Source organism: Mus caroli, unplaced genomic scaffold (genome assembly GCF_978045245.1).
Source record: "Mus caroli unplaced genomic scaffold, Mus_caroli_1 scaffold_13, whole genome shotgun sequence".
NCBI lineage: Eukaryota > Metazoa > Chordata > Mammalia > Rodentia > Muridae > Mus > Mus caroli.
Window position 1 is genome coordinate 61,004,483 of NW_028227268.1, and position 26,567 is coordinate 61,031,049.

Below are 26,567 nucleotides of genomic sequence, written 5' to 3' on the forward strand. Positions count from 1 at the left end.
AGTGCTGGGATTATAGGCATGCAACACTCTACCTGGCTACATGGAGCAATCTTAAATGTATATTACTAGTGAAAGGAGACAATTCAAACAGGCTGCCTGCAATGTGGATCTAGCTGTACAACATTCTTAGAAAGGTAACACTTTGGAAACAGAAAGTAAACTACTGGTTACCACCAGGCAGTGGAGTGGAACAAACAGGCAGACCACAGAGGATTCTAGGACAGAGGAACAGCTTTGTACAATACTGACAATGACAGACACATCATTGGACATTTGATTCCCAACCTAAGTTATGAGCTTTGAGTGATAAATATGTCAGTACAGGCTTGCTGTAACCAGAGCGCCACTGTGTAGGGTGTTGATAATGGTGGAGAGGATGTGAGGAGAGGCTCATGGGGAATCTGACCTTTCCACATTGCTCTGAACCTCAAAGAGCTCTAAAGTAATAAAAACTTAAAGAAGAAAGAAAGCAAAGCCTGGGGATTCTGGGTGAGAAGTTCCAGATTCTAAGATGTGGGGTTTTGAAGTTTGGATCTTGTTTTCTCCTGTAACTGCTAAACAAGGATTTTTTTTTTAAATGTAGATGGTTGAGGAGGGGATTGCAGTTTACACAAATATCTACATTTTGGGTTCTGCTCTCTGTTACTGGTGCAGTCACCCCTCAGTATCAGAGGCTGGATTCTGAGACCTTGAATCAACAACTGTGCCTTCCCTGTATAAAGTGTCACAGCCAGGGAGATGGCACAGTGGACACAATGCCTGTGATGCAAGCATGAAGACCTGAGCCCATGTAGAGATTCAAGGGTGGTGGCATTTGTCTATGTTCCCAGCTCTGGGGCAGGAGCATGGAACAGATCTCTGAAGCTCACTGACTAGCTGAATCACACACACACACACACACACACACACACACACACACACTTAACTACAACCTCCCTCCCACATACACATTCATGCTTGAACAAAAGAGGGCGTGAACACTCCCACAATACAGCCCCACCACACACATATACACGCATGTGTGCATGAACAAGAGATGGCACAGTCTTTGCATGTAACCCATATAGTTACTGAAAAGTAGGTTAGGGAACCACGAAGGATCCACACAGGCTCAGTGCAGATGCCTTGCTTTTTCCAAATATTTCTGAAGTTGGTTAGGTCTGCAGATGCAGAATCTGTGGATGCAGGAGCCAACAGAATACTTCCTTTTGTCATAACGTCTAGTGACAGTGTGAGTAAATCCACTTTACAGAAGAGGAGGCTCTCGGCAAAGCTAAGCAGTGGTGCGAAGGGTCACATGGAGAGAAGGTTCTCAGCATTATGACTCTGACCCCAAACTGGGTAACTGATAATGACTGGAATCAGGGGTTGGTGGGAATATAAGAAATGGCTTGGGAAGCTGTCCTTGAAAGGAGCTAGGGTGGTTTGCCATGAAAACGGCAGAGCCAGCTGGAGTAACATGCAACTGTCGTCGTGGCTCCTCAGGACTGAGAGTTCAAAGCCAGCCTGGTCTACTCAGTGAGACACCAATATCAGGGAAAAAGGATGAGAGAAACACGGAGGGCAAGAGCTCCCCAGTGCTATCCCAGGAGCGGTGGTGGATAACGTGCTTAAAGCCCTACCACCAGGATGTAGTGAGGGGCCGGGCAAGGTTAGTTTGTGCTCCTCAGATGGCACAGGTGAGTATTCTTACAATTTCCACATCGCTACACGGGCGGTGTGCAAGCCTGTTTCAGATAATCAACCCCAAACAGGGTTCCTACCAGGCCACCCTGCACACTATTCAACGAATTGACTTAATTTAGTATAGATCTCTCATGTTTCAAAACTACTTCCTTACCACAGGAAACTGATTTATCTTTTGGGGTCAAGCAAGTGAGAAAAAAAAATTCCCATTGGAATAGATTATGGAAATCTCAACATGGGTCCTCTGAGGAGAGGTGAGCTATCAACACCACACACTTCTACCCTGCCCATCCGTACTGTAATTTGCTTAGGAAAAGTACTTCCTGTGATCATAAATTAAGTTTTCAAGTGGAAATCAATGGGTAACGACAATTCAAGAGCAAACTCAGCTATCCAAACGAGCACTCAGAAGTGGGAGCTCGGCACTGAGAATCCACTGTGTGCCAGCAGCCAGGAAAAGCAGTGTCAGAGATCTAACCATGTTTTCCATTGGGGGCCTTGAACATTTCAGAAGGTCAGCGCCAAGTTCAAGGGCTGGAACTTTATAATATTCCATGAATTCAGTGGAAAGACTTCCAGTTTCCCTTCCACCCTGTGTGACGATTCTGAACCAGACCCAGAGAAACAGGCCTTTTCATTTGGAGCATAAAGCTGGCTCTTCAGTAGAATGCTAAACTCTCCGTTTTCCCGTCTTCTATAATGAAGCCTGGAGAACTGGTACCACACCATGTTCAGAATACAAACCAGCTCAAATGAAGGAGCTACATTCACGATCACTGTCTTAGCAAACTAGTAAATCAACACACATTTACAAAAAGAAACAGATCCTATTCAAGGACTTGAGACCCGATGTCCTACAGGAACAGTGGGAAACATCCTATATCTTTAGTGCTACAGTCACACAGACCCTCCTCAGTTTTCACAATGGCACTTGGCATATTTATTTGCAATGCCTCATCTACATGCATTCTGAATAATAGATGCTAATTAGTTAATACAACCATCCGTTATTGGTAACATCTCCATCCCTGAAGCTTATTACTTTAATATTCAACCAATTTCCCAGTTCTTCCTATTCAAGCATAGCTCCCAGCTATTATTGCACTATAGTTCCCATGCCCTCCGGCTTCCTGTACTGTTCCTTCAGGACACTGCCTAGCTGTATGCATTGTATGCATTGTTGCTCCAGCATACCTTTCTGGAGTACTTAATACTTTACTGTGTTACTACTTCAAGTGCATGGCACCTTTTTACTCCAGCACACTAGTATACCCCAGTATGGCTATCAGCCTTATGGCACTATTACTTCAGGGCACATCCATCCCTTCCTAGATCACCCCAGAACACTCCAGCCTTACTGCATTATTATTCCAATGCTTGCCCAGCCTTACTATGGGGTTTGAGAATAGTTGGTATTCCCTTAACAGTGATGCTCTTGCACGCAGGTTGTTATGGAAATTCATAGGGTTCCCAGCCGGGTAAGATCAGTGATGTCTTGCCTCCCTCAGCAGTCTATGCAGTGTCTTCTAGCACTGTGAAAGCTAGCCAGTGGGGAGGAAGTTTCCAGTTCCCTCCCACCCTGTACTCTCTAAGTCTTGTAACTGAGATACGTGGTGTCTTCAGCAACAGGGTTGTATCATTCAGTTCTGGTGCAAACCAAGAAGGACAGAAAGAAGGCTGTATTGTTTGGGCAGCTTCTGAAGCCTCTTTGACCAAAACCTCAAATGGATAGATAGTAAGTTTCCATACTTCACACACCCATTGACACAGTAGCTCTGTTGCCCCTTTTCTCTCCAACCCTCTCACCCCCTCCTCATTAAACCTCTTCATCCCCAATATTCCATCTCTATTTTCATTTCACATGTTTTATTATAAGGCACCTCCCCTAATGCCCCCTCTCTAGCTATTGGCTCCTGTAGGCACTCCCAGTTAGACATGCGTGGCTAACATTTTGAAGCTAGGATTTGTATATGAGAGGAAACACATGGCATTTGTGTCTCTGAACCTGGGTTATGGCAATCAAGAAAAGTTTTTCCAGCTTCATCTGCTTTACCTTCCAATCTTTTTTGTTTGTTTGTTTGTTTGTTTGTTTTGAGACAGGGACTTCCTATGTAGCCCTGGATATCCTAGAACTCTCCTGGAACTCACATGTAGACCAGCTGGCTTCAAACTCATTGAGATCTATCTGACTGCCTCAGCCTCCTGAGTTCTGGGATTAAAGGCATACACCACCATTCCTGGCTCCAATTTTACACGTATCTTTATGGCAGAATACATAAGAGTACGGCCCCCTCCCCCACATCTACCGCAGCATTTGTTGTCATTTGTATTCTTGTTGGTGGCCATTCGGACTAGAGTGGGGTGGAACTTTAAAGCAGCTGTAACCTGCATCCCTCACGGCCCCTTCCTACATGCCCAGAGTTCAAGAAGAGGCACCCCGCTCCCAGATGAAGCACTGACTCTGCATGTCTGTGATCGCCCCAAAGATTAGAGCAGCCATGCTTTTCCTTCATACTTCAATATATCAGTGTTTCCAGCTATGAGAAACAAATGCTTTCTCATCAAAGTAGGCATGAGAGTCAGCTTTCGACAATGTAAATAAATAAGAGACGACATGATTGGCTGAAACATATAGGAGATGAGGAACATGCCCAGTTGGTCTAGGTATGTGTCTCAGTAATAGGGCCTGTGCCTAGCATGTATGAGGTCTTGGTTTTAATCTTAAACACTCAAGAGAAAAAGACACAGAGAAAGGGAAGTCTGGCTCACTTCTGTTCGCATCTTTCTTTCCCTTCCCCAAGTGAAGGGAAGACTATGCTAAGTAAGTAAGTATGAAGCAAAGGTTAGGAAACCAGGAGAGAGAGCGGGGTAGGGTTTGGCGGCTGGAGGATCAACAGCTGGATGAAGGAATGGAGAGAATATTATATTATTCTCTTGATATATTGCACACATTTATATTTATTATATTATATTAAACACATGTTCAAATAAACTGAGGATGGTATGAGCAGTGTTTATCACTCCCAGAAGTGACAGGGGCAAAGCTGGAAAGAACCTGTCATATGGTATTGAAATTAAAGATGTGGCTTTACATGTACTGTATTAATACATATATACTGTACTAATATATTTTATAATAACTTCATATGTCCACAATATATACATGTAATTGTTATATGTTTGTAACATGTGAAGATAAATTTTATATTGTATTACATTTAATATATAAATATTCTGTGTATATAGCACATAAATATATATGTATAATGTGCTGTACATATATCCATACAGCAAACCATGTAACCATTCACATTAGCACCACCATGTAGACCCCAGCTAAATATTCACATTCCATTTCATTGCCCTTGAAATAAGAGGGTCTGTACTGGGATGCTACAGAGGGCTGCAGGTTGTATCACTGCCCACCCTGAAAAAGGAGCCCGATTTGTAGGGCCAGGGAAAAGCTCCCTGAGATAACACGGATGATTTAATATGTTGAGCAAGTTTTAGATCAGATAATGCAGATTCCCCACTCGGCCAGGGTCACCATGTGTCTCCTGTGGAGTGTCCATTTCCTTCTCTTCTTGTCGAAGCAGGTGATTCCTAAATGCTCCCAACCCTACAGTCTCTGTGACAGATGCCAGGGGATGAGAAGTGTTTATAAACCTACGCACTTCTTCTGTTCTTAAATTTGTATGTGTTTGGGTTGCTGGAGAGAAGGCACAAGGCATGTGGGTAGTACACAGACATACATGCAGGCAAAATACCCCCACACATAAGAATAATAGAAATAATTTTTAAAGAGTTAGTATGTATTTAAATCTAGACATCAGTCAACTGTAATTCTGGTGTGTGTTGGGGTTGGGGGGAATCTTAGGCTAAGCCCAACCCCCTACAAGGTGTGCTCCACACTAAGGAATGTAAGTTTTGTTTTTTTTTTTGGTTTCTGTTTGGTTTTTTTGTTTTTTGTTTTAGCTCTAATTCCCAAGAGAGAGATTCTACTCTGGGAAATAGTTCAAAGGAAGAAATCACCACAATTATAGTTGTATCTACATTCAGGCTCTGCGCTACCTTCATTCCATTCTAACAATTATAGTAGAGAAATGGGATATCTGCATTATACAGCTAAGAAAATAATATAGGGCAAAAATCAATGAAGTCACAAACAGAAAACGGTAGAGGAAATTAATGAAAATGCTGGTTGTTAAAAAGTCAGTAAAATTGGCAAACCTCTATTAAAGCTAACAAAAAAGTCAGGATGACAGCTCACTTCTATAATGCCAGCATTTGGAAGACTGAGGCAGGTGGATTATTGCGAATTTGAGGAAAGTCTGTGCTACATATTGAGTTATGGGCTAATGTTAGGTAGAGCAAAACCCTGTTTCAATCACAACAACAATACTAACAACAGAGAAGAGGAGAGAGGGAGGGGAGGGGGAGGGGAGGGGAGGGGAGGGGGAGGGGAGGGGAGGGGAGGGGGAGGGGAGGGGGAAGGAGAGAGAGAGCGAGAGAATACAAATGATCAATATCAAGAGTTAAACAGAAAGACATTGCCAAGACCCTGTGGACTCAAAGCATGAATTCAAGGACAGTATGAATAACTGCCCTCCACACACAGGAAATGGAACAAAGGAGAAACAGCTGACTGCTTGGTGAGCTCACCTCCTGAAGTGTGGTGTGGAGAATCTGAGCAGTCCTACAAGCTTTAGGGAAGTTTGCCTTTGTAGTTTTAAAATTAAGCCTCCTTCTGACTGGGGATGTAGCTCAGTTGGTAGAGCGCTTGCCTTGGATGCAAAGCTCTTGTTCAGTCCCTAGAACTGCACAAACTCCGCTGCTGCCATGCGCCTGTCATCCCACATGTGGGAGATGGAAGCAGGAATATCAGAAGTTCAGAGCCATCCTCAGCTACATACTGAGTCTGAGGACAGCCTGTGTCAAAAGACCCTGTCTCAAAACAAATAAAAAAATTTCCCTTCTTAATAAAAAAACAAAATGAAACCTAACTCTAACTGCAGAAAAGATAGTTAATGAAGAGTTAATACCGATCTACACAGTTTCGTCAGAAATAGAAGGGTTTATCTTCTGAAGTAGCAGAATCTGACTCCAAACCCACACAGAAAACGAAAGTACAGACCCACAGGAATCACAGTGAAGAGGATCCTTGTTGCTGCTGTTGTTATTAAATCAGTGTCTCACTATGTAGCCCTGGCTGGCCTGGGACTGTGTGTATAGGTCAGCCTGACCTCTAACTTGCAGTGATCCTCCTGCCTCTGTCTCCCAAGTGCTGGGACCACAAGTGTGCACTACTATATTAGGCATGCTTTTTGAGACAGTGTCTTGATACATGCATCCCTCTATCTCTCAGGACAGGCTGGAACGCATGTATCCCAGTGTCACACATACGGTCCTCTTGGACCCCGTGTTGATGTTACAGGTATGTACCACCATGCTCAGCAGTTCAGAGCACAGGCTGCTCTTCTAGAAGATCAAGGTTCAATTCCCAGCACCCTATGATTGCTCAAAGCTGTCTGTAACTCTAGTTCCAGAGGATCCAGCACCCTCTTCTGGATCCAGCAGGCAAGAGGCATGCACATGGTACATGGATGTATATGCAGGCAAAACATCCACGCACATAAAATAATTTAAAAATAAACACCATTAGCAAGTAGAATTTGGCAATATGAAAAAATATACCATAACAGATATACAAGGCAAGTACAAGACTAGAAAAAATTCAGTGCAATCCTGTATATGAATAGGCAAAAAAAAGGGGGAGGGGGAGGGAGAAAGGGAAATTAAAATACAATAAGGAATCTTTATGAGCTCAAAGCCAGCCTTGTCTACATAGTGAGTTCCATTCCAGTGAGAGCTATACAGTGAAAAAATTGTTTCAAAAAACAAACCAGCTGGGCAGTGGTGGTGCACACCTTTAATCCCAGCACTCTGGAGGCAGAGGCAGGCGGATTTCTGAGTTCAAGGCCAGCCTGGTCTACAAAGTGAATTCCAGGACAGCCAGGGCTATACAGAGAAACCCTGTCTCAAAAAAGCCAAAAGAAGAAGAAGAAGGAGAAAGAGAAGGAGAAGGAGAAGGAGAAGGAGAAGGAGAAGGAGAAGGAGAAGGAGAAGGAGAAGGAGAAGGAGAAGGAGAAGGAGAAGGAGAAGGAGAAGGAGAAGGAGAAGGAGAAGGAGAAGGAGAAGGAGAAGGAGAAGGAGAAGGAGAGGAGAGGAGAGGAGAGGAGAGGAGAGGAGAGGAGAGGAGAGGAGAGAAAAAGAAAAGAAAAGAAAAGAAAAGAAAAGAAAAGAAAAGAAAAGAAAAGAAAAGAAAAGAAAAGAAAAGAAAAGAAAAGAAAAGAAATAGAAGAAGCAACGGGGCACACACCTGTCATTCCACATAGGGGAGTTAAAGACAGGAAGATCACAAGTTCAAGCCCAGCTTAGGCTATGCAGTCAGTTCCAAGCTACCTTTCGCTACCTAGCAAGACCTTGTCTCAAAAGTAAAAAAAGAAAAAGAAAAAAAGAAAAAAAAAACTATTACACTGGATAAAGACTGCCTAAAACCTCCCACCTCAAAGCTAACATTAACCTAAAGATGAACTGCGTTCAGCCTGGCAAAGAAGCAAGAAAAGGCAAATCAATCAGAAAGGGACAGATTAAAAACGCCCCAGTGGGTGATGATCCCTTACATAAAAATTACAAGGAATCCAAAGCACACAAAAGGCTCCGAGGACTAATAGTAAGCTCGTCAAAGTCAAAGATAGAACCAATAGTAAGCTCGCCAACGTTGGAGATACAGATGTGAAAAGCAACTGCACTTCGTTGCACTAGCCATGCCACACTAATACCAAAAATACAGTACCAATGTCGGTTCTACAAAATTAAAAATAAAAATATTTATAGTATTTACATGTAAATCTGATTTTCTTTATTTTCTTTTCTTCCCTCAGCCGTTAATCTAACCAAAGTATATATCTAGAACATTTATAACATTTATTTATGTGTGTGTGTGTGTGTGTGTGTGTGTGTGTGATACACATGTGCCATAGCACATCTATGGAGACCCGTGGCAAGTTGCGTGAGTCGGTTATTTTTCTTCTTCCATGTGGGTTCCAGGGATTGAACTCATATCACCAGGCTTGGCATTTACCTTACCTTTACCCACTGGGGCATTTTGCCAGCCTAAGTAAAGGATTCGTGCACTGAAAAGTATAAAATGTTAATGAAGTGAGAAGACAAAGACAGTGAAAAGATGTCAAATCTTCATAAGCAGACAGACAGGTCAAAGCAATTCCTATCAAGTCTCAGATGATTTTTTTTTTTGTAGGCACAAATAAAAACTATTCTAAAACAACTTTGGGAAAGAAATAAGGGAGGAGAGTGAGTCTGCCTGATCATCAGAGGTATGAGGGAGCTTACTTAATCAACACTGTGAGAAGTAAAGGCAGAAGGACAGGGGGAAAAGATACAGAATAGGAACTCAGCATAAACCTATACAAATACTCTCAACTCATCACGGATGAAAAGTAACTCTATCTCAGCAAACGGCACCTTAGCTCTTGACTAGTGAGAGTAAGTGACCCAGGAACCCCATCTTACAACCTACACAAAATTAGCTTAACATAGATCACACACATATGACATGTTTAGAAAAATGTACAAGAGAAAGTCTTAATGGTCTAGGGAAAGGAAACATGTTTTTAAAATTCAACAAATCACAATCTGTAGAAGTAAAAAAATTAATAACAGAGATAATAACCAAAATGATAATCGTTTGCCTCTCATGCCATGCCTGGTGGTTCTGGCCTGAGACCCCAGCTACTTGGGAAGCTGAGGCAGAATCCCAAGATCAATACCTGTCTGAGCTATAGACAGTAAGTTCAAGGACAACCTAGGCAACTTAGTGAAACTTTGTTTCAAAATAAAAGGTGAAAAGAGGGCCAGGGATATTGCTGCGTGGAAGAAGTGTTTGACTTTCACACCCGAGCCAGGAGAAAGTCCCCAGAACTGTAAAAAGAAAAGACTATTAAGAAAACAAAGCAGAGGCTCAGCCATCATATTTGCAAGTCACACATTCAGCAAAGAATTAATACCTAGAATATCCAAAGGACTCAAAAGATTCCAGTGGGGAAAACATCACATTATCCAGCCAGAAAGTGAACAAGACCTGAGCAAACGCTTCACTGAAGAAAATACACATGTGATGGAACATAAAAAGATAAGACATCATTAGCTGACTGCAGATTGCTAAGTAAGATCAATGGAATGCCCAGCCTAAGGGCTAAGATAAAAACTAGTGAGGATCGGGGCTGGAGGGGATGCCTCAGCAGTTAAGAGCACTTGTTGCTCTTGCAGAGGACTGGGGATCAGTTTCCAGCATCCACACACATGGTGACTTACCACCTATAATTTCAGTTCCAGGAAATCCAATTATCTTTTTCTGACCTCCCTGGGTATGTGGTACACATACATACACTGTACATACGCATAAATTAAAAACACAATGAATCTTGTTTTAAGGTCATATAGTGAGGACACTGACTGCCGACAGGTGCAAAGGCTAGACCATCTACACAGTGCTGGGATGCGGAAGAGCAGAGCAACTGGGGGTAGGGGGTGCACACTGTCTGCAATTCCTTAACTCCATGCAATGGGACCCAGAAATTTCACTCCTGGAGATCTTTTTCCACAGAAATTCTCTTGCAAAATGTTCACCCAAGGGCTGGGAATTTAATTCAGTGGCAAAACACTTGGCGAGCGTGCACAGGGTTCTGTATTGGGTCTCCAGCACCAATGAGACTTCCCCCCACCCCCACAAAAATCTATACACAAGCTTAATTCATCACAGCAAAAGCCTAGAAACAACCCACTGGACGATCAAAGAAACTGTGGCATTCACACTACAAAAAAAAAATCTATGAAGTAACCAATGAACAATGTTTAATACACTGAACAGCCTGGATACGTGTCCAGGGGATTATGCAAAGTGGAAAAGGCCAGTTCCAAAGGCTTACATGCTGTGTGACTCCATTCACAAAACATCTCTGAAACAACATAATTACAGAAACAGAGAACAAAACGGTGATTGACGGCAGAGCGGAAGGTGTGGCTGTCGAGGGTCATATGAGGAATCCTTGTGTTGTTGGAAATGTTCTGTGACCTTATTATATCAGGGTCAAGGTTGATGTGGTCTATCATTTTGCAAAATGTTAACATCAGGGAAAAATGGTAAAGGACACGGGGATCTACACAAATGACCAGTTATAACTGCCTGTGGATCTATAATCGCAGAAGAGAAAGCACAAAACACATTTAACTAGGTAACACACGGATTAAATGTTTCCTAAATTTAAAAACATATGAAATACATTTCAATGTTCTTAATGATTTTACATTTTGACTTAAAAAGTATATTTTGGAAACCATTTTCAGAACCAAAAAAGGGTCACACATTGCAGAGTGACAGAAATGAACAAATACTAAAGTACAATTCAGAGGAAAAGCTGAGAAGCAAAGATTTGGCACATAAAATTCGCCCTCCAGATGGATCTCCATGAGTTAGAGGTCAGCCGACTCTACAAGGAAAATTCTAGACAGGCAAGGCTATGTGGCAAGTTCCAGCCAGTGCCACATAGTGGGTTCCGGGCCAGCCAAGGCTACATGCTTAGACACTGTCCAAAAAAAGTGTTTTTTTTTAAATAAATAAAATAAAAATAAAACGTGTTCTCTACTAATTAAAAACAATGAAAATGAGCTAGAAAATTATTTCCATCAGGTCTACAACCTACTAAGCCATCTGAAATCCCTTAACTATGGTCCATTTCACTAGAACATTTAATTGCTGATCAGAACATTATAAATAAAGTAAGCTGGCAAGAGCTAGAGTGTGCCACACCTCAGCCCTGTCCTGTTTCCCTGGGGGAGGGAAACTATTTTTAGCGACGGAGATGATACTCTAGTTGTTCTACATCGAGACACAGGAGCAGCTCTGCAGAACACGTTTACTCTGAATCACCTCGAGATGGAACATGGAACCATCCTCCCCTCAAAGGAAGTTACCGGCCCGCTCTTGGTAGTTCAGAAAGCCGTCCTGCAGCACTGCTCAGCGCGGCTTACTGGCTGGTGCTGTCAGTCTCATGTGCAGCAGTTTCTTCTGAGAGAGTCTACACAGTGTGTAGGCGTTCCCCTCCTTCTGAGGGAGCCAGGGGCCTGCTGCTCATCCACAATGCTACCTCACTAGGATCTGGTTTCCTATTCTTTCTCTTCTATAGTTCAGGTAAGGCATTAATTTTTTTTCCAGCCACGTTTATAGACTCATCAATTTCACTTCAGGACATTAAAGGATGCTTTTACAAGATGTCCACCATGCAGAAAGAAACTGAGCTACAGGGTGAAGCCTCTATATGAAGCACCTGCAGAGAGTCATGCAGGATTCCTTTGCTTTTGACTACACTTCATGGAGGACTATTGTGGCGATTTGAATATGCTTGGCCCAGAAAATGGCACTATTAGGAGGGGGCCTTGTTGGAGGAAGTGTGTCACTGTGGGGGTGGGCTTTGAGAGACCATCTTCCTAGCTGCTTAGAAGCCAATCTTCTCCTTTTTGCCTTCAGAACAAGGTGTAGAATTCTCAGCTACTTCAGTGCCATGCCTGCCATGATAAGAATGGTTGGACTTCTGAAACTGTAAGCCAGCGCCAATTAAATGTTTGCCTTTATAAGAGTTGCCTTGTCATGGTGTCTCTTCAGAGCAATGGAAACCCTAACTAAGACAACCATGCATGGGAAATGGCCAAAGCTGGCTAAGAACAATACAAGTAAGGGCCTGTGAACACTATGGATGGCCCCTCCCTCTTTAAGATTAAGAAAGGATATCTTGACATAGGTTACAGGTTGGATGGACCTCGAAGACACATGTCAAGACATATATCACAGAAGGACATACATAGCATGACCTCAGAAAAGCTATAACAGCTTACTCATAGGGACAGAAGATAGACGAGTGGGTTAGGGATTGTGGGAGGAGACTGAGTTGCAACTCGGTGTATAACAATGTCAGTGAAGCCATGGTAGCAGGAGCTGGAGAAGCCAGCTGGTCTCATTGTATCTGCAGACAAGAAGCAAAGTACTGAACTGGAGAGACAGCTCAGCAGTTAGGAGTGCTTGCCCCACAGTCCTGAGAATTGAAGTTTGGATCCCAGCACCCATTAACAAGCCAGGCACCCCACCCATGCCTGTACCCCAGCTCCAAGTGGGGCAGATTCATGAAGATGCTGAGGGTTGTTGGGTTCTAGGCTGTTATGTATAATACCCCTAGGGACCCAGTGACAGCAGGGTGCCTCATCACTAGCATCATGACTAACAGTCAAGATGTGACACCTTCCTACTGTTGCTGCGAGCCTCACATCCTCCCCTGCACATGAGCCACATCCCCTTATAACAGGCCAGGGCTTCCTCCTCCTCTTCACTGTCTTCTTCCCTCCACCCTTGCCCAGAGGCAGCCTCTGTACACCCTCTCCCCAGTAAACCTCCCACATAAGATCTGTCACATGGTGTGACTTTATGGTGTCCATTGCTTAGATCATAACACGGGCTAGCTCAGGGAGAGACCCTGCTTTAAAAGAATAAGGAGTGACAGAAAAGGACACCCGATGGCCTTCTTCTGACCACTACACACATGCAAGTGTGTTTGTGCATATACATACAGGCACAAACACCCCAGAGATTAAATAGACAGAGACAGATTAAATCAATAAAGAGAAGCAGAGAGTGATTAATGCTTGTATTCAGTGGTTTTCCCCTTTTCAAGCAGACCAGAACCAGAGCCCAGGGATAGTACCGCCTACTCTTAGGGTGAGTCTGCCCACCTCGGTTAGCCAGATCAAGATACTGACTAAAGCCTAGAGGTAAACCTAGGAATGCCTCAAGGGTGTGTCTTGTCTCCTAGGTGATTTTAGATCCTGTCACAAGAATCCTAGATCCTGTTCAGTGTACTTTTCATAATTTGAAGACACATTAAGCATAGGAAAATGAATTTGAATTTAAATTTGAAATGGGTCTTTTATTACAAAAGCATATTCATGATTAAGTGGTCTTTCTGAAGTGCGAAAACAACGAACTCATTCTTAACCCTGCTATCTTGCAGACTTTCCAGATGGACTCTGACCCTTGACCTGCCCCACCCTCTCGCTCAATCCTACACCAGGGCTCCTAGGAGCTCAGAATGAACTCATTCTGAGGGCATGGCCTCCAGCTGAGCTCATATCTGAGCTGAGGTCTGCGCCTGTGTAACTCTCCCACCACCTTTACCACAGCAGCTGAGGCACATGTGGCCGGTGATCTTCCTCTATCCCACCCTCTCTTCTGGCTGCTGAGGGGATAGATCTCTTCCATTTTTCACATTCCTGTAGCAGGGCCTGGTTCCTCCTCTTCCTGTGTTCCACAGCTGACCTCAGCCAAACTCTTAACTGCTGACATCCTTGCCTCGAGCACTCTTCCTGTGGGAGTGTTCCAGGGTCTAGCTCCCTATCCCATCCTATTGGCTGTCACCTCCAACACCACCACCATCATTTTTTTTTCTATACCTGCTCCCACAAGCCACCATACCCTAGCTTCCTCTAAGCCTCTGTGGCTTGGTCCCAACATTTCCTGGATGTGGATGGAGACAGTTGGCTCTGGTCTGTCTTCTGGCCTGAGGGATGAGATGGTACTGCCTCATAATACTACAGTAAAGAAAAAACGGAGACAGCACACAGTAAGCAGTGTCGGCATGGGAAACAGTAGGTCTAGAACAGAAGGAAGAAATGGGGGTCCCACACTGCAGTGAAGCCTGCAGCAGGAAGGAGTCCAGGATCCAGCTCTGGCTCTTAGTCTGGGAGAGCTATCCAGTCTGCCTGAGCCTCTTTCTCTTCATTCCTAAGGAATGCTGAGTATAGCTACCTACTATGGGGGAGGGGCCAGCACCTAGCTGGAGCACAGGCTAGTCCTTTCCTCTGTTAGCAAGGACAGGCATCATAGGTCAGAGCCAGTTCACTACAGAATGATGGCCATGTGTCCTGTGAAGTGACGGATACCTTCTTGGAAACGGCCTTAAAAAATAAAAAAGTATGTAGCCCTTGCTGGCTGGCCAAGAACTCACTATGCAGAGTAGGTAGGTTAGAACTTGCAGAGACCAGAGCTGCCTCTGAGTGCCAGGATTAAAGGTGTGCCTATTTTGACCTTGGAATCACAACTTTGCACTCAATAACAAAACTAAGATGTCTAAGATCCCATGAGCAGTGGAGTGTAGCTGGATCAAAGCAGTGCTTAAGCTTAGTTCCTATTTAACTTTTAGAACGCACTGGTGTCAGTTAAAAATGGTAGCATTCTTTCCTGTCAGTCCTCCGTGTATGATGTGTGGCGTCATCTCCATGAGCTCCCCGAGTACATGAGAACCAGTTCTCAGTCATCCATTACACGGCCACAGAACCTTCCTGGCCATGCATACACACATCCCATCCCTCAGGGCCCCATTGCTACTACCATAAGCAGCAATCTGACCCCATGTGGATCATACAAGCTGCCAGGAGATAGGACCACAGCAGTGGACCACAGCAGTGCGATTCATACCAGTCAAGAGGAAGAAAGTGAGGAGATGTGGTAAGAACATACACCATAATAAAATCTGACTTTAAAAAAACAGGAAATGCTGGCACACGTGGCAACATGGATACAGGTGAGGACATCTTATGGAATGAAAGAAGCCAGCCTCGGCACACACTGTGGACTCTCTGAGGAACCAGGTACAAAGACAGACCCAGAATGGGAGTTGCAGGGGCTGGGTGGGCTGGGTGTTGGATGAGCACAGGGCTTCAGTTCTCTAAGGTGAAGCAGTTTGGAAAAAGATGGCGTGAAGGCTTGTGTGGCAATGTGGATGTGTGTGGGATCTCTACATTCACACGTAGGGCTGAAGGGGAGCTGGGTAGCAGAATGTATGTCCAGTGTCTGCAAAGCACAGCAAAAACCAAAACAACCACAATGGCATCTGTGAAGGGGGTGGGCTACATTCTTAAAAATAGCTAAGAGAGAGCCGGGCATGGTGGCGCACGCCTTTAATCCCAGCACTCGAGAGGCAGAGGCAGGTGGATTTCTGAGTTCGAGGCCAGCCTGGTCTACAGAGTGAGTTCCAGGACAGCCAGGGCTACACAGAGAAACCCTGTCTCAAAAAACAACAACAACAACAAAAAAAAAAAAACCCCAACATCAAAAAATAGCTAAACGAGGACCAGCAGATAGTCGCACTAGCCACCAAACCTGACAACCTGAGTTCAAACACCAGGACCCACGTGGGAAGAGAACTGACTCCCATGTCTGTCCTCTAACCTCAATATGTGTACTACGAGAAATGCACGCACACATTCATGAAATCAAGGAATAAGATACGCCATTTTTTAAAATGTCTAAAAGAGGGAATTTTATGTGTGTTTATGTGCACAGTAAAGAAGATCAGGGCATTACTAGGCTGGTTGGCTTTACTCTTCAAAATATACCCAGAGCCTGCCTGCTGTTCCAGCTCCCAGCCGAGCCCAGGCTGTAATGGCTGTTTCCTCGTTTATGACAGCGGCTAGCCATCTGGTCTTCCCATCCACCTGTCTACTCTCAACAAGCAGCCAAAGGATTTCTTAGGACATGAACTCGGGGGCTGTCCCTATTCCAGAGGATCCTGCAGAAGTCACCCAGGCCTGCCTGCTCTGCCGCTGGAAGCATAGCCCCTTCTTTCTGCTCCCAGACTGTGCCAGACACTGGTGGGCACAGGCCATTGCCCCAACTGCCAACCCTGCCACGGTGGTCCTTCCCAGCCTACTTTCTCCCTTGGTCATGTTCTCAGAAACTCGGGTAGTTTAATGAAGACAGAGATCTTTGTCCTGGTACCCTCTCCCCAGAACAGTGCTGAATATGGAGTAAGTGTTCAGACATATTTGTTGAATTAAAGAATCATTATTTCTGAAGTCAGCAGCTCCTCATAGAACCAAGCCTCCAGCATATCAGTATTTTGGACAAGGCTGCCACCTGGTGGCTATCATCTACCACAGCAGTCGCTTCCCTGAGTCCTGTTGACTTGAGAGGTAGCCCTTGGCACAAGGACTCTAAACGTTCCTTACTCTGCAGTTCGCATTTTGGGGAGAAGACACACATATAAAGGGCACTTTAGGGAGAAGAGGAAGAAGATATAACACACTCAGATCCAAAACTGAGTGCTCAAGGTGGACATGTGATAGTTCAGACCAGAGCCCTAAGTCTGCCTGAGAAAGAAGTATCAACAGGTCTGAGAGACCATTGGGAGGGGAGGCAGGCAGGGAAGCAGGTAGCAGGGCTGCAGGTAGTAGGGGAACAGGTGGCAGGGCAGCAGGTAGCAGGGCTGCAGGTGGTGGGCCAGACCTAGTAGGTGCTCCATTGATTGTTCTTGTTGAAGCAAACTCTAGCAGTACTATAGGGAACAGGGGAAACTGGGCACCGTCTTTGAAAAATAAAAACGAAAAGATATGAGCCTCCCACCCTACGCTTATGGAAACAACTCCCATCCTGCCTACCATGTGTCAATCACTGAGTTGGTGAGGTTCAGACTGAGCATGCAGAGGGGCCTGAGATGTGATACTGGCTAGTTATAGGTTTAGAATCACAGTGCAAGGCAAATCTAAACAAAGAAATGGTGGGCAGGGCAGGTAATAGGCCAATGACCAGATCTACTCACACGGGATACATATAAACTGTCTCTGCATCTGTCCTAGGAGCTTTCCTTGTCCCTGTGACAAGCCCAGCAAGGAGCAACTTAAGGAAGGAAGAATTAATTCCGCTCATGGCTTGAGGGTATAGTCCCTCGGGGCAGGAAGGCACACTCATGGAAGTATGGGTGGACATGTTGCATTCAGGAAGTGGAGGGATGAGTGCTGGCATTCTGCTCGCTTGGCATTCTGCTCGCTTTCTCCTTTTATCTTTTTTCATTCAGTCCAAGACCCCACTTCATCTAGGTGTCTCCTACATTATTCCAATCCAATCACATTTGACCATGAATATTAACCATTACAGTATCATACACACACACAAACACATACATGTATATATATATATACACACACATATATATATACATACATATATATATGTATGTATATATAGTTTAAAAATAAAAAATTAACCAGGAGATAAACTAATTTACTTGAAAGAAAAAAAAACAACAACAGTACTACCTTCTATGCATCAGAGCAAACAAGTCAAAAGTCTGTACCCTAAGAGTAAATGGCATTAAGACACCTTCCCATGAGCCTCTATGTAAGTTACAAGCTTGCCTAACTTTTAGAGATTATCTTCATGCTGGCAGCATTTCCTTAATTTCCTAGAATTCAATGCTTTCCTTCACAGATGAATTTCCAGAGAATTGCATTAAGTCTTGCCAGCATGTAAGACGATATCTCTCTCTCTCTCTCTCTCTCTCTCTCTCTCACACACACACACACACACACACACACACACACACACACACACACCACTCATGTTGAATATAAGCAGTAGACGGGCTGGGGTGTAGGTCAGTCCTAGAGCAAACACAGCGCCTGAAGAGCGTTGGGATCCAGCCTGAGCATCTGTAATGTACTGAGTCAAATATGTACTAATACAAATAGAAAACCTTAAGGGTTAGGAGGACAGAGCGATGGCTAAACCTGTAAAGGGCTTGCCACACAAACATGAGGACCTGTTTCAGTCCTCAGAATCCGTGTAAGAAAGGCAGGGATAGCAGGCCAAGCCTGTAATGCATATAAATAGTGCTCACTGGGCACACAGAGGCAGGAAGATCCCAGGGCCTCACTGGCCAGCCAAACCAACAAGCCTCAGGTGCTGCCAAGCTGTCCAAACTGTCTATAAGCAGTGTACCTGCTCTCTGTACCCATAGTCATGGTTGCCAGGGTTACCTGTTTGGGATTTTCTAGCCAGGGTGTGCCATATAGAGAGTTATTGTTCTGACTAGTAGCTCCTCAACTACAAGGGAAGTTTACTATTTTTCTGTGGAATAGCCACTTCTTTTTTATGTGAGCTGCGCATTGTTCTGCAGTTTTCTCTATGGGTTTGAATAGTCTTTACAAACTTGCATATATTGTAAATAATCTCTTTAGCATCTTTCAAAAGTATTTATTTTTATTTTATGTGCATGACTGTTCACCTTCATACATAGGAGTGCCTGGTGCCTGTGGAGGACAAGAGAACCTGTCAAACCCTTTGGGCCTGGAGTTACAGATGGCTGGGTGCTGTCACATGGGTGCTGGGGGCTGAGCCCAGATTTTCTGAGATAGCAAGTGTTCTTAACTACTGAGCCATCTCTCTAGCACCCTGCAGCTTTTTAATGATGGAAGCCACTCTTCATCTCCTTTATCCCCACTGCAGGTTAACTCTCTGATGCCTTATTTTCAGAACTTGGATTATGTCTAGGTATGTACGAATGTGCTTGTGGTATTCATGTGCATGTGTGATTGCATGTGTGTGCACGTGCAGATGGGCGTACAGGTGAAGAGTGATGCTATGGAAGCCACATGAAGCACTGAATATCTTCTGTGATCGCCCTCCACTTTTTTTTTTTTTGGTTTATTTTTGTTTGTGTTTTTTGTTTTTTTTGACACAGATCTCTCATTGAACCGAGGACTCACCACTTGGCAGGCTGGCTGGTCAGCAGGCCCTGGGAATCCACCTGTCTCCACTTCCCCAGTGCTGAGGTGACAGGCAAGCACTGCCTCATTTGGCTTCACACATGGGCACTAGGGACAGAACTCAGGTCTTCATGCTTGCACAGTAAGCACTGTACTCTCCCACGTCCCTGTGACTTTATTTTGTAAGCAGAATGAGATGAGATCCAGTTTCACTTTTCAGAGTAATCCAGTTTTAACTTAACTTCCTCTATTTGGCCTTTCTTCAGTGCTGGGGATTGAACTCAGGACCTCTTACCTGCTGAACGAAAGCTTGACCCTGAGCCACACCCACAGGCTCCAACTTGCCACAAACCACCTTTATTTACCCTGTACCAAATATGCTCGTGGATCCTGGCTGCCCACCATGGCTCCACAGTGCTGCCTCTGTTTGCTGTGGTTAGTCCTTGAGTTGCTCTTCCTCAGAACTTCCCTGGGATGTTACTAGATCCCAGCAGAGACCTACCCAGTCAGTCAGGACACTCTGGCTGTCCTGCACATTCTCCGATTAGCAGCATCCCTCTCTCCACTAGGTGGAAGTGTAGCCTCCTAGTCAGGACAACCCAAATTCCTCAGCCAGGCCTGGTGCTTGTTGGCTGCTCCCAGTACCACAGTGATATGTTAGTTAGGATGCAAATGAATTGATGAAATCATGAGACACCCTTATTGCATTTAATACATGGCACGACAGAATTTAGTCTTCACTATATTTAGCTTCCTATCCCAAACCCACGCATGTCCTTGCCTTTATTCACAAGGACATAGATGTGCTCTTCAAAGGGGTGTTAGACTTCTCTTAAATGTGCAGGCTCTTAAATAACTAAGTTTATTGCTCAGTATGCCACCTTCCATCCTTTTTTACATGAGATCATTTCTTCCAAAATCATATTTTCTAACCAGTCACTGATCAAAGAACTATCAATTTTTTTCTTTCAGACAAGGCACCATGTAGCCCCGGCTGGCTCTGAGCTCCTGATCCTCCTGCCACATTTTCTGAGTGCAGTTTATTTATTTTTGGTGTGAAGTCTCTGTCTTACCTAACTAGGCTTGAACTTGTGAACTCAGGAGACACCCCTGTCTGAGCATCAGGGACCACAGGTGTGTGCTGTCACATGCAGCAAGACACATACTTCTTTGCTAGAAGTGCTCCCCCACACGCATCCTGTCCAATGGTCTATCAAGAGTTTGTTACTAAATCAGAATGGTGGCTAAATCTGACAGTTCCATCTCCCATATCTATCGAGATGACCATGTGGCTTTTCTTTGGCCTATGATATGCCTGGCAGATTATAAAATGATAACAATCATTCATTGGCTCATCTTTAAAAAAGATTGAATTGTATCTTATGTATATGCATGTTTTGCCGGCACGTATGTTTGTGCATCACATGTGGGCGGTCCCCATGGAGGTCAGGAGAGAGTGTTGGATCCTAGAGTTACAGATAGCTGTGAGCCACGGTGTGGGTGCTGAGAACTGAACCTGGTCCTCTGGAAGAGCAGCAGACACTTAACCACTGAGCCATCTCCCAAGACCCTCATTCATTCATTCTTAGATGGCACAAATCCGCTCGGTTTTGCTGTCTGCTACTGCCCTTTTAAACTTTTTTGGACAGCATTTGCTAACATTTTAATGTCTTGTTTTGGTATTAATTTTGAGAATAAGGCTGGCGTTACTTTTTAATTAATTACTTACTTTTAGTGGCATCTGTTAAACTTCGGGAACACAGGATTACTCGGTGAAGATAAGCTTACTTTCATTTGTTGTATTTAATACGAATTCAGTCTTTAAAGCAGCTAAGTCATTATACAGAAATATGGGCCCTTCTTACAACCAAAGCCACCTTCAGTCCTCACATTAAACTTCTGGAAGGAAGAATAAGTTAAAATACATCTTTGGAATGTGATATTTTTGTGAAATGTGTCAACGGCAGAAAGTGTAGACTCACTCACACGCATCATGGTTAAGGAGGACCTCGGCTGTTCTTCATCTTGGGCCTTTCCACGACCCACTGCCATCATTGGCCAGCACCCAGGATGGCCACACACACACACACACACACACACACACACCAGTGACAAATGGCCGCCTGGGGTGACAGGCAAACCACGGCTTTTCTGTTCTTCTGCCTGCCTCCCCAGTATACAGACTCTACAGGAAAAGACTCTGCCCCCAGCGCAGCTCCAGGCCAGGGTGATCAGAGGAGGGATCATGAGTCAAAAAGAGCGTCCACAAAACAAGCTGGCCAGGGAGGTTCCTCCTACCTGTGTTGCTCCTCAGGCGGCTCTCAGTGAGCTCAGAGATGGCTCCGGAGGTTGAGGTCTTCTTCAGTCTCGCCACCCCTGAAGAGGCACTTCCAGGTTTGTTGAGTGTGTCCTCGCTGCTGGCCCTCTTGAGCTAGAGAGAAGTTGGAGAGAAGCTGAGAGGACAGACACGGTGAGGAATTCAATGCCCACCAGGGCCAGTAGTTTAGGTAGAATAACAGAGACTACGTAAAGGGAAAAGGCACTTAGCTCAGCCCCTGATAGCATGGAGCAGCTGCTATTGGACAGAGGCAAAGAGGATGCTAGTCCTGGATCAGAAAGTTACACTCTGCCTTCAGTGAATAAGTCAGGGGGTTAACATGAGCTCTGATATAGTAGTAACACTGATCAATCCATTTTAAGCCTATAAAACCTAACTAGACTAGAACACGTGAAGGAGAAAAAAATCTCAGATGACTCCATCAAATTCCTGCACTTATGAAAGAAAGAGGGCCCTCCAGCTTGAACAAGAGTCACCTGGTGCAACACAGTATAACCAACCCTTCATGTATGTGCTCACCACATTGAGGCCCGAAGTCTTAACAGTCCAAAAGTCCAAAGTCTCTGTTGAGACTCAGGGCATCTCTCTACCTGCTGTTCTGCGTACATGTTCATGTTTCTACACGAGTGTGCACATGCATGTAGAGGTCAGAGAATAACCACTGTACACCTTGTTTCTGATGAAGGGTCTCATTGGCCTAGGACTTGCCAAGTAGACTAGATTGGTTCATTCCGGTTGTCAATATGACACACTTGGGAGAGGGACCTCCAACTGGTCTGTGGGCATGTCTGTGGGACACTTTCTTGATTGCTAGTTGATGTAGGAGGTCCCAGCCCACTCTGGGCAGTGCCATTCTTTTTTTAAAAATGGATTTATTTTTATTATATGTGCATTGGTGTTTCACCTGCATATATATCAGTCTGAGGGTGTCACACTGTAACTTGGAGTTACAGACAGTTATGAGCTGCCAAGAGGGTGCTGGGAATTGAACTCAGGTTCTCTGGAAGAGCAGTCAGTGTTCTTAACTGCTGAGACATCTCTCTAGCCCCAGGCAGTAGCATTCTTATGTATATGGCCTTGGGCTTTACAAGGAATCTAGCAGAGCAAAGGCTAGGGAGCAAGCCAGGAAGCAATCTTCCTCTGCCATCTTTGTTTGAGGCCCTGCCTGGTAGATCAGGTTCCTGCTATGTTTTGGCTCACAGTTCAAGGAATTCAGTCCACGGTGCCTGGAAAGGACCAGTGCAAGAGGCTGCTGACTACTCCTCAACAGACCCAGTGTGAGGGAGGGCATGGGAGCTTCTGAAGCTCAGCTACCTCTCTCCTCTTTCTTTATTATTTGGTGGGTCTTCCCTCCTCAGTTAATCCTTTCCAGAAAAGCCTTCATAGATGAACCGAAAGGTGTGTCTCCTTAATCCCATTAATGTTCTAAGCCCTTGAGGTTGTCCCCTCCTTGTGCAGGTGTGTGTGGACCTGCACACACACACACACACACAAACACACACACACTTAAGTTAATAAATAATGTAGTAATAACTAAAAGCTATGCAGTGAGGATTGAGGGATGGCTCAGTGGGTAAAGAGGGCTCGCCAGGCAAACAGGAGGACCAGAGTTCAGAACCCCAGAGCCCACCTGATCGATGGGCAGACGTGGAAGTCTGCCTGTATTCCTCGCACAGGACCCCCAAGCTTGGAGAGCCCAATCAGTGAGCTCAGGTTTCAGTAGGAGACCTTGCTCTGAGTAAAGAAAGTGGAAAGAAACCGAGGAAGACTCGAAGTCACCCTCTGGACTTCACAAGCACACACACACCACACACACATAAAAACACGCATATACATGTGCACATACCACACACATACATGCTAGTACGCATGACAAGAAAAGTATGTATGGAGCTGCTCCTCCTCAGCCCGCAGAGATTTTCAGGGGAATCCTTATTTCCCCTGCACCTACAACGAGGAATTCCCAATGAGAAAGCTTTGTTGCACTGAAGCTTCCCCAAGATGTACAATGCAATGACTACAAATGAACCCCCCATCCCTTAGAAGCCTAAACATCCAATCCACTCTACTCCCTCTACTGTAGGAGACATCCATACACAGCGGGAGCAGCAGATTCGGTTACTGCCTCACGTTCTTCCTCCATTTGAGGCTTTGTTTCCTGTTACCAGGAGGCAGCTCCGCACCCAACTAGGTTCCTGGCTCACTATGGAAGGCCCCCACCCACAAAGGTGAGCTCAGGTGCTGCTCTGGTTTGTGTAGTAAGTACTCACACTAAGGGTTCATTGGGATTTAAGCTGCTGGGCACCTGAGCTCACAAAGGAAAAGGTTTCAATACCTTGCAGATTAAAGTAACTAATTCCTCTCCATTTAACAGAGATGAGAGAGAACCCGCAGAGCTCCACCAGCATCAGCCACAACAAAACAACCCCAATCTCTAGGGGCAGGTAACTCTCTCTGTTTGTGGTCCTCAAATGCAACCAACTATCAACTGGGATGAGGGTTTATTTAAATGCACACACCTAATTTCGTCATTCCTTGGACACAACACCAACCACCAAGTTGCTGAGTCCCACCGTATGAGGCAGACATTTCCAGGGACTGTGTCAATGTTTAGAGCCCCCTCTCTGTAGAAACTGAATATAATTCACCTTGTAAATTTGTATAGTCTGGCAACTACATTAAAAGGAAACTAAAACAAATAAAGAAGCTATGATGGACTGGCCAGATGCCTCAGTGGGTAAAAGTGCTTGCTACACAAGCCTGACCAACCTGAGTTTGGTCCCCAGAACCATAGTGGCAGGAAAGAACAGTTTCCCACACTGAACTCCACACTCTGTCCCAGACCCACAAGGATAATGACACTACATTTTTAAAATAAAATTTATAAAGCCTGCAGTAGAACACACATTTAATTGCAGCACTTGGGAGGCAGAGGCAGGCAGATCTCTGTGAGTTTGAGGCCAGCCTGGTCACAACAGTGAGACCCTGTTGAAAGAAAGAAAGAGAGAGAGAGAGAGAGAGAGAGAGAGAGAGAGAGAGAGAGAGAAGGAAAGAAAGAAAGAAAGAAAGAAAGAAAGAAAGAAAGAAAGAAAGAAAGAAAGGAAGGAAGGAAGGAAGGAAGGAAGGAAGGAAGGAAGGAAGGAAGAAAGAAAGAAAGAAAGAAAGAAAGAAAGAAAGAAAGAAAGAAAGAAAGAAAGAAAGAAAGAAAGGGGGAGGGAGAGAGAGAGGGAGGGAGGGAGAGAGACAACAGCCCAGCAGCCTGTAGAGAGCATGCACAAGACCAGCATCTAACTCAGGGTTTTTTTGTTTTTTTAAATCTGTTTGTTTTTCTTTGTTGTTCTCCTTTCCTTTTGTCAACAAGTAGAACATGCACACAATTGCGAGTAGGCTTCCACAGGAGGTGAGCAGGCTGGCCATAGGATTCATACGTACACTAGGTGAGGCTAGGCATTAGGAGGCGAGAGAAAAGCAGTGGCAGAGATGAGTAGAGACTAGCTCTGCACTCCATCCTTGGCCCAGCCTCTCTGAGATGCATTCTTGAACACTTGTCCCACAGAGATGTGGGAATCTTGGTGTCTGTTCATTGTGCTGTCATTCTTGGACTTAGTCAAACTCTACTCAAAAACAGTGGGAAAAAAATAGCATCTATATATAAAATGTAGATTATTCTTGCCTGATTCCTAAAACAGTACAGTATAACAGTTATTTAGATCGAATTAGATATTATAACTAATCCAGAGATGCTAGAGTCTAAGGCGCACAGAAGGACTTGTAGGTTCTGTGAAAATACCACACAGTGTCTGATAAGGCCCCCTGAGCACCCCACAGACTTTGGCATCAATGGTAATCCTGGAAGAAGATGCCTGTGGACAGTGACGTGCAGCTTGAATTTCTTTTTTGCTCAGACAAACTCGGACAAACGTTTTGTCGATTGTAACTAAGTAAGCCGTGATACATAGGCCTGGTCCTTTATCGTGGCTGGGGTGACGGCGTACTGTGGAGGGTGAAGCCAGAGCAGGCACACTGCTGCTTGAACACCATGAGGAGGGTTCACCGCAGCAGCCTTGCCCACTCTTCCTGCATTTTATCCCCTGCCTTATTCCTCCAGCTTTTGCAGCTCAGCCAGCGTCTGAGGTTAGGGATTCAGCTCTATTCTGGGTTTCGGTTTCCTATTTGTGAGCAGTTAAGACGTTCACATCCATTTACTCTCAGAGAAACATCACCTGTGTCGCCCTCGCGGTGCTGTAGGATATGCGCTAGAGATTCCACTGCCATAGCTGCTTGTAAGTTTTCCCTGGGGAGGGAAATCTGCTTGCTTCTCTGATCATCACATCTCCCCCTCTTCTCTCCTGCTCTCTGGAGATTCCGTGGTCTTCTGCCCACCCTCAGCTGGAAAGGACAGGGTTGGCAAGGTGCAGGCACAGCTCAGCTCTTCCCGAGACCCTGCTGTTTTCTTCATAGTATCAGACCGAGAAAGCGTATGCGTTACAATGAAGAACAGGAAGCCTGCCACACAAGGTCCTGCTTTTTCCCTGACCCTCCCTATGGAAGAAGTTTCTGAAGCAACAGCCTTTGCCTTTGGAACGGTCAGTACCACGTTGACCTCAGAAACACTCCTGTGCATTTCTTAAGTACTGTCCTGACACCCAACCTCTCTGCCTAGCCCACCTCACATCTCACACCTGGGCCTAGCCAGGCAAATGGATGGAACTAGAAAATATTATTATTCCGAGTGAGGTAATCCAGATACAAAAAGGCAAATGTTATGAAGTAAAAAGCTATATGTGAGGGAGGCAGAAGTGCTTGACATGGAATAACAGGGAATAGTGACATGGAGGAGAAAGAGGGAGGGGATCTTAATTGAGGAGGAGGGCAG

General features: G+C 44.8%; 1 protein-coding gene across 7 annotated transcripts in view; it reads right to left on the reverse strand.

The window, feature by feature from the left end:
- Positions 1 to 26,567, reverse strand: part of Specc1 (sperm antigen with calponin homology and coiled-coil domains 1) — a 263,508-nt gene that overhangs the window by 154,047 nt on the left and 82,894 nt on the right. For all 7 annotated transcript variants that reach the window (XM_029483987.2, XM_085829940.1, XM_029483988.2 and 4 more), the window contains exon 3: positions 21,652 to 21,784. In XM_029483987.2, the coding sequence (XP_029339847.1) occupies positions 21,652 to 21,784 (133 nt within the window). The remainder of the gene's footprint in view (positions 1 to 21,651; positions 21,785 to 26,567) is intronic.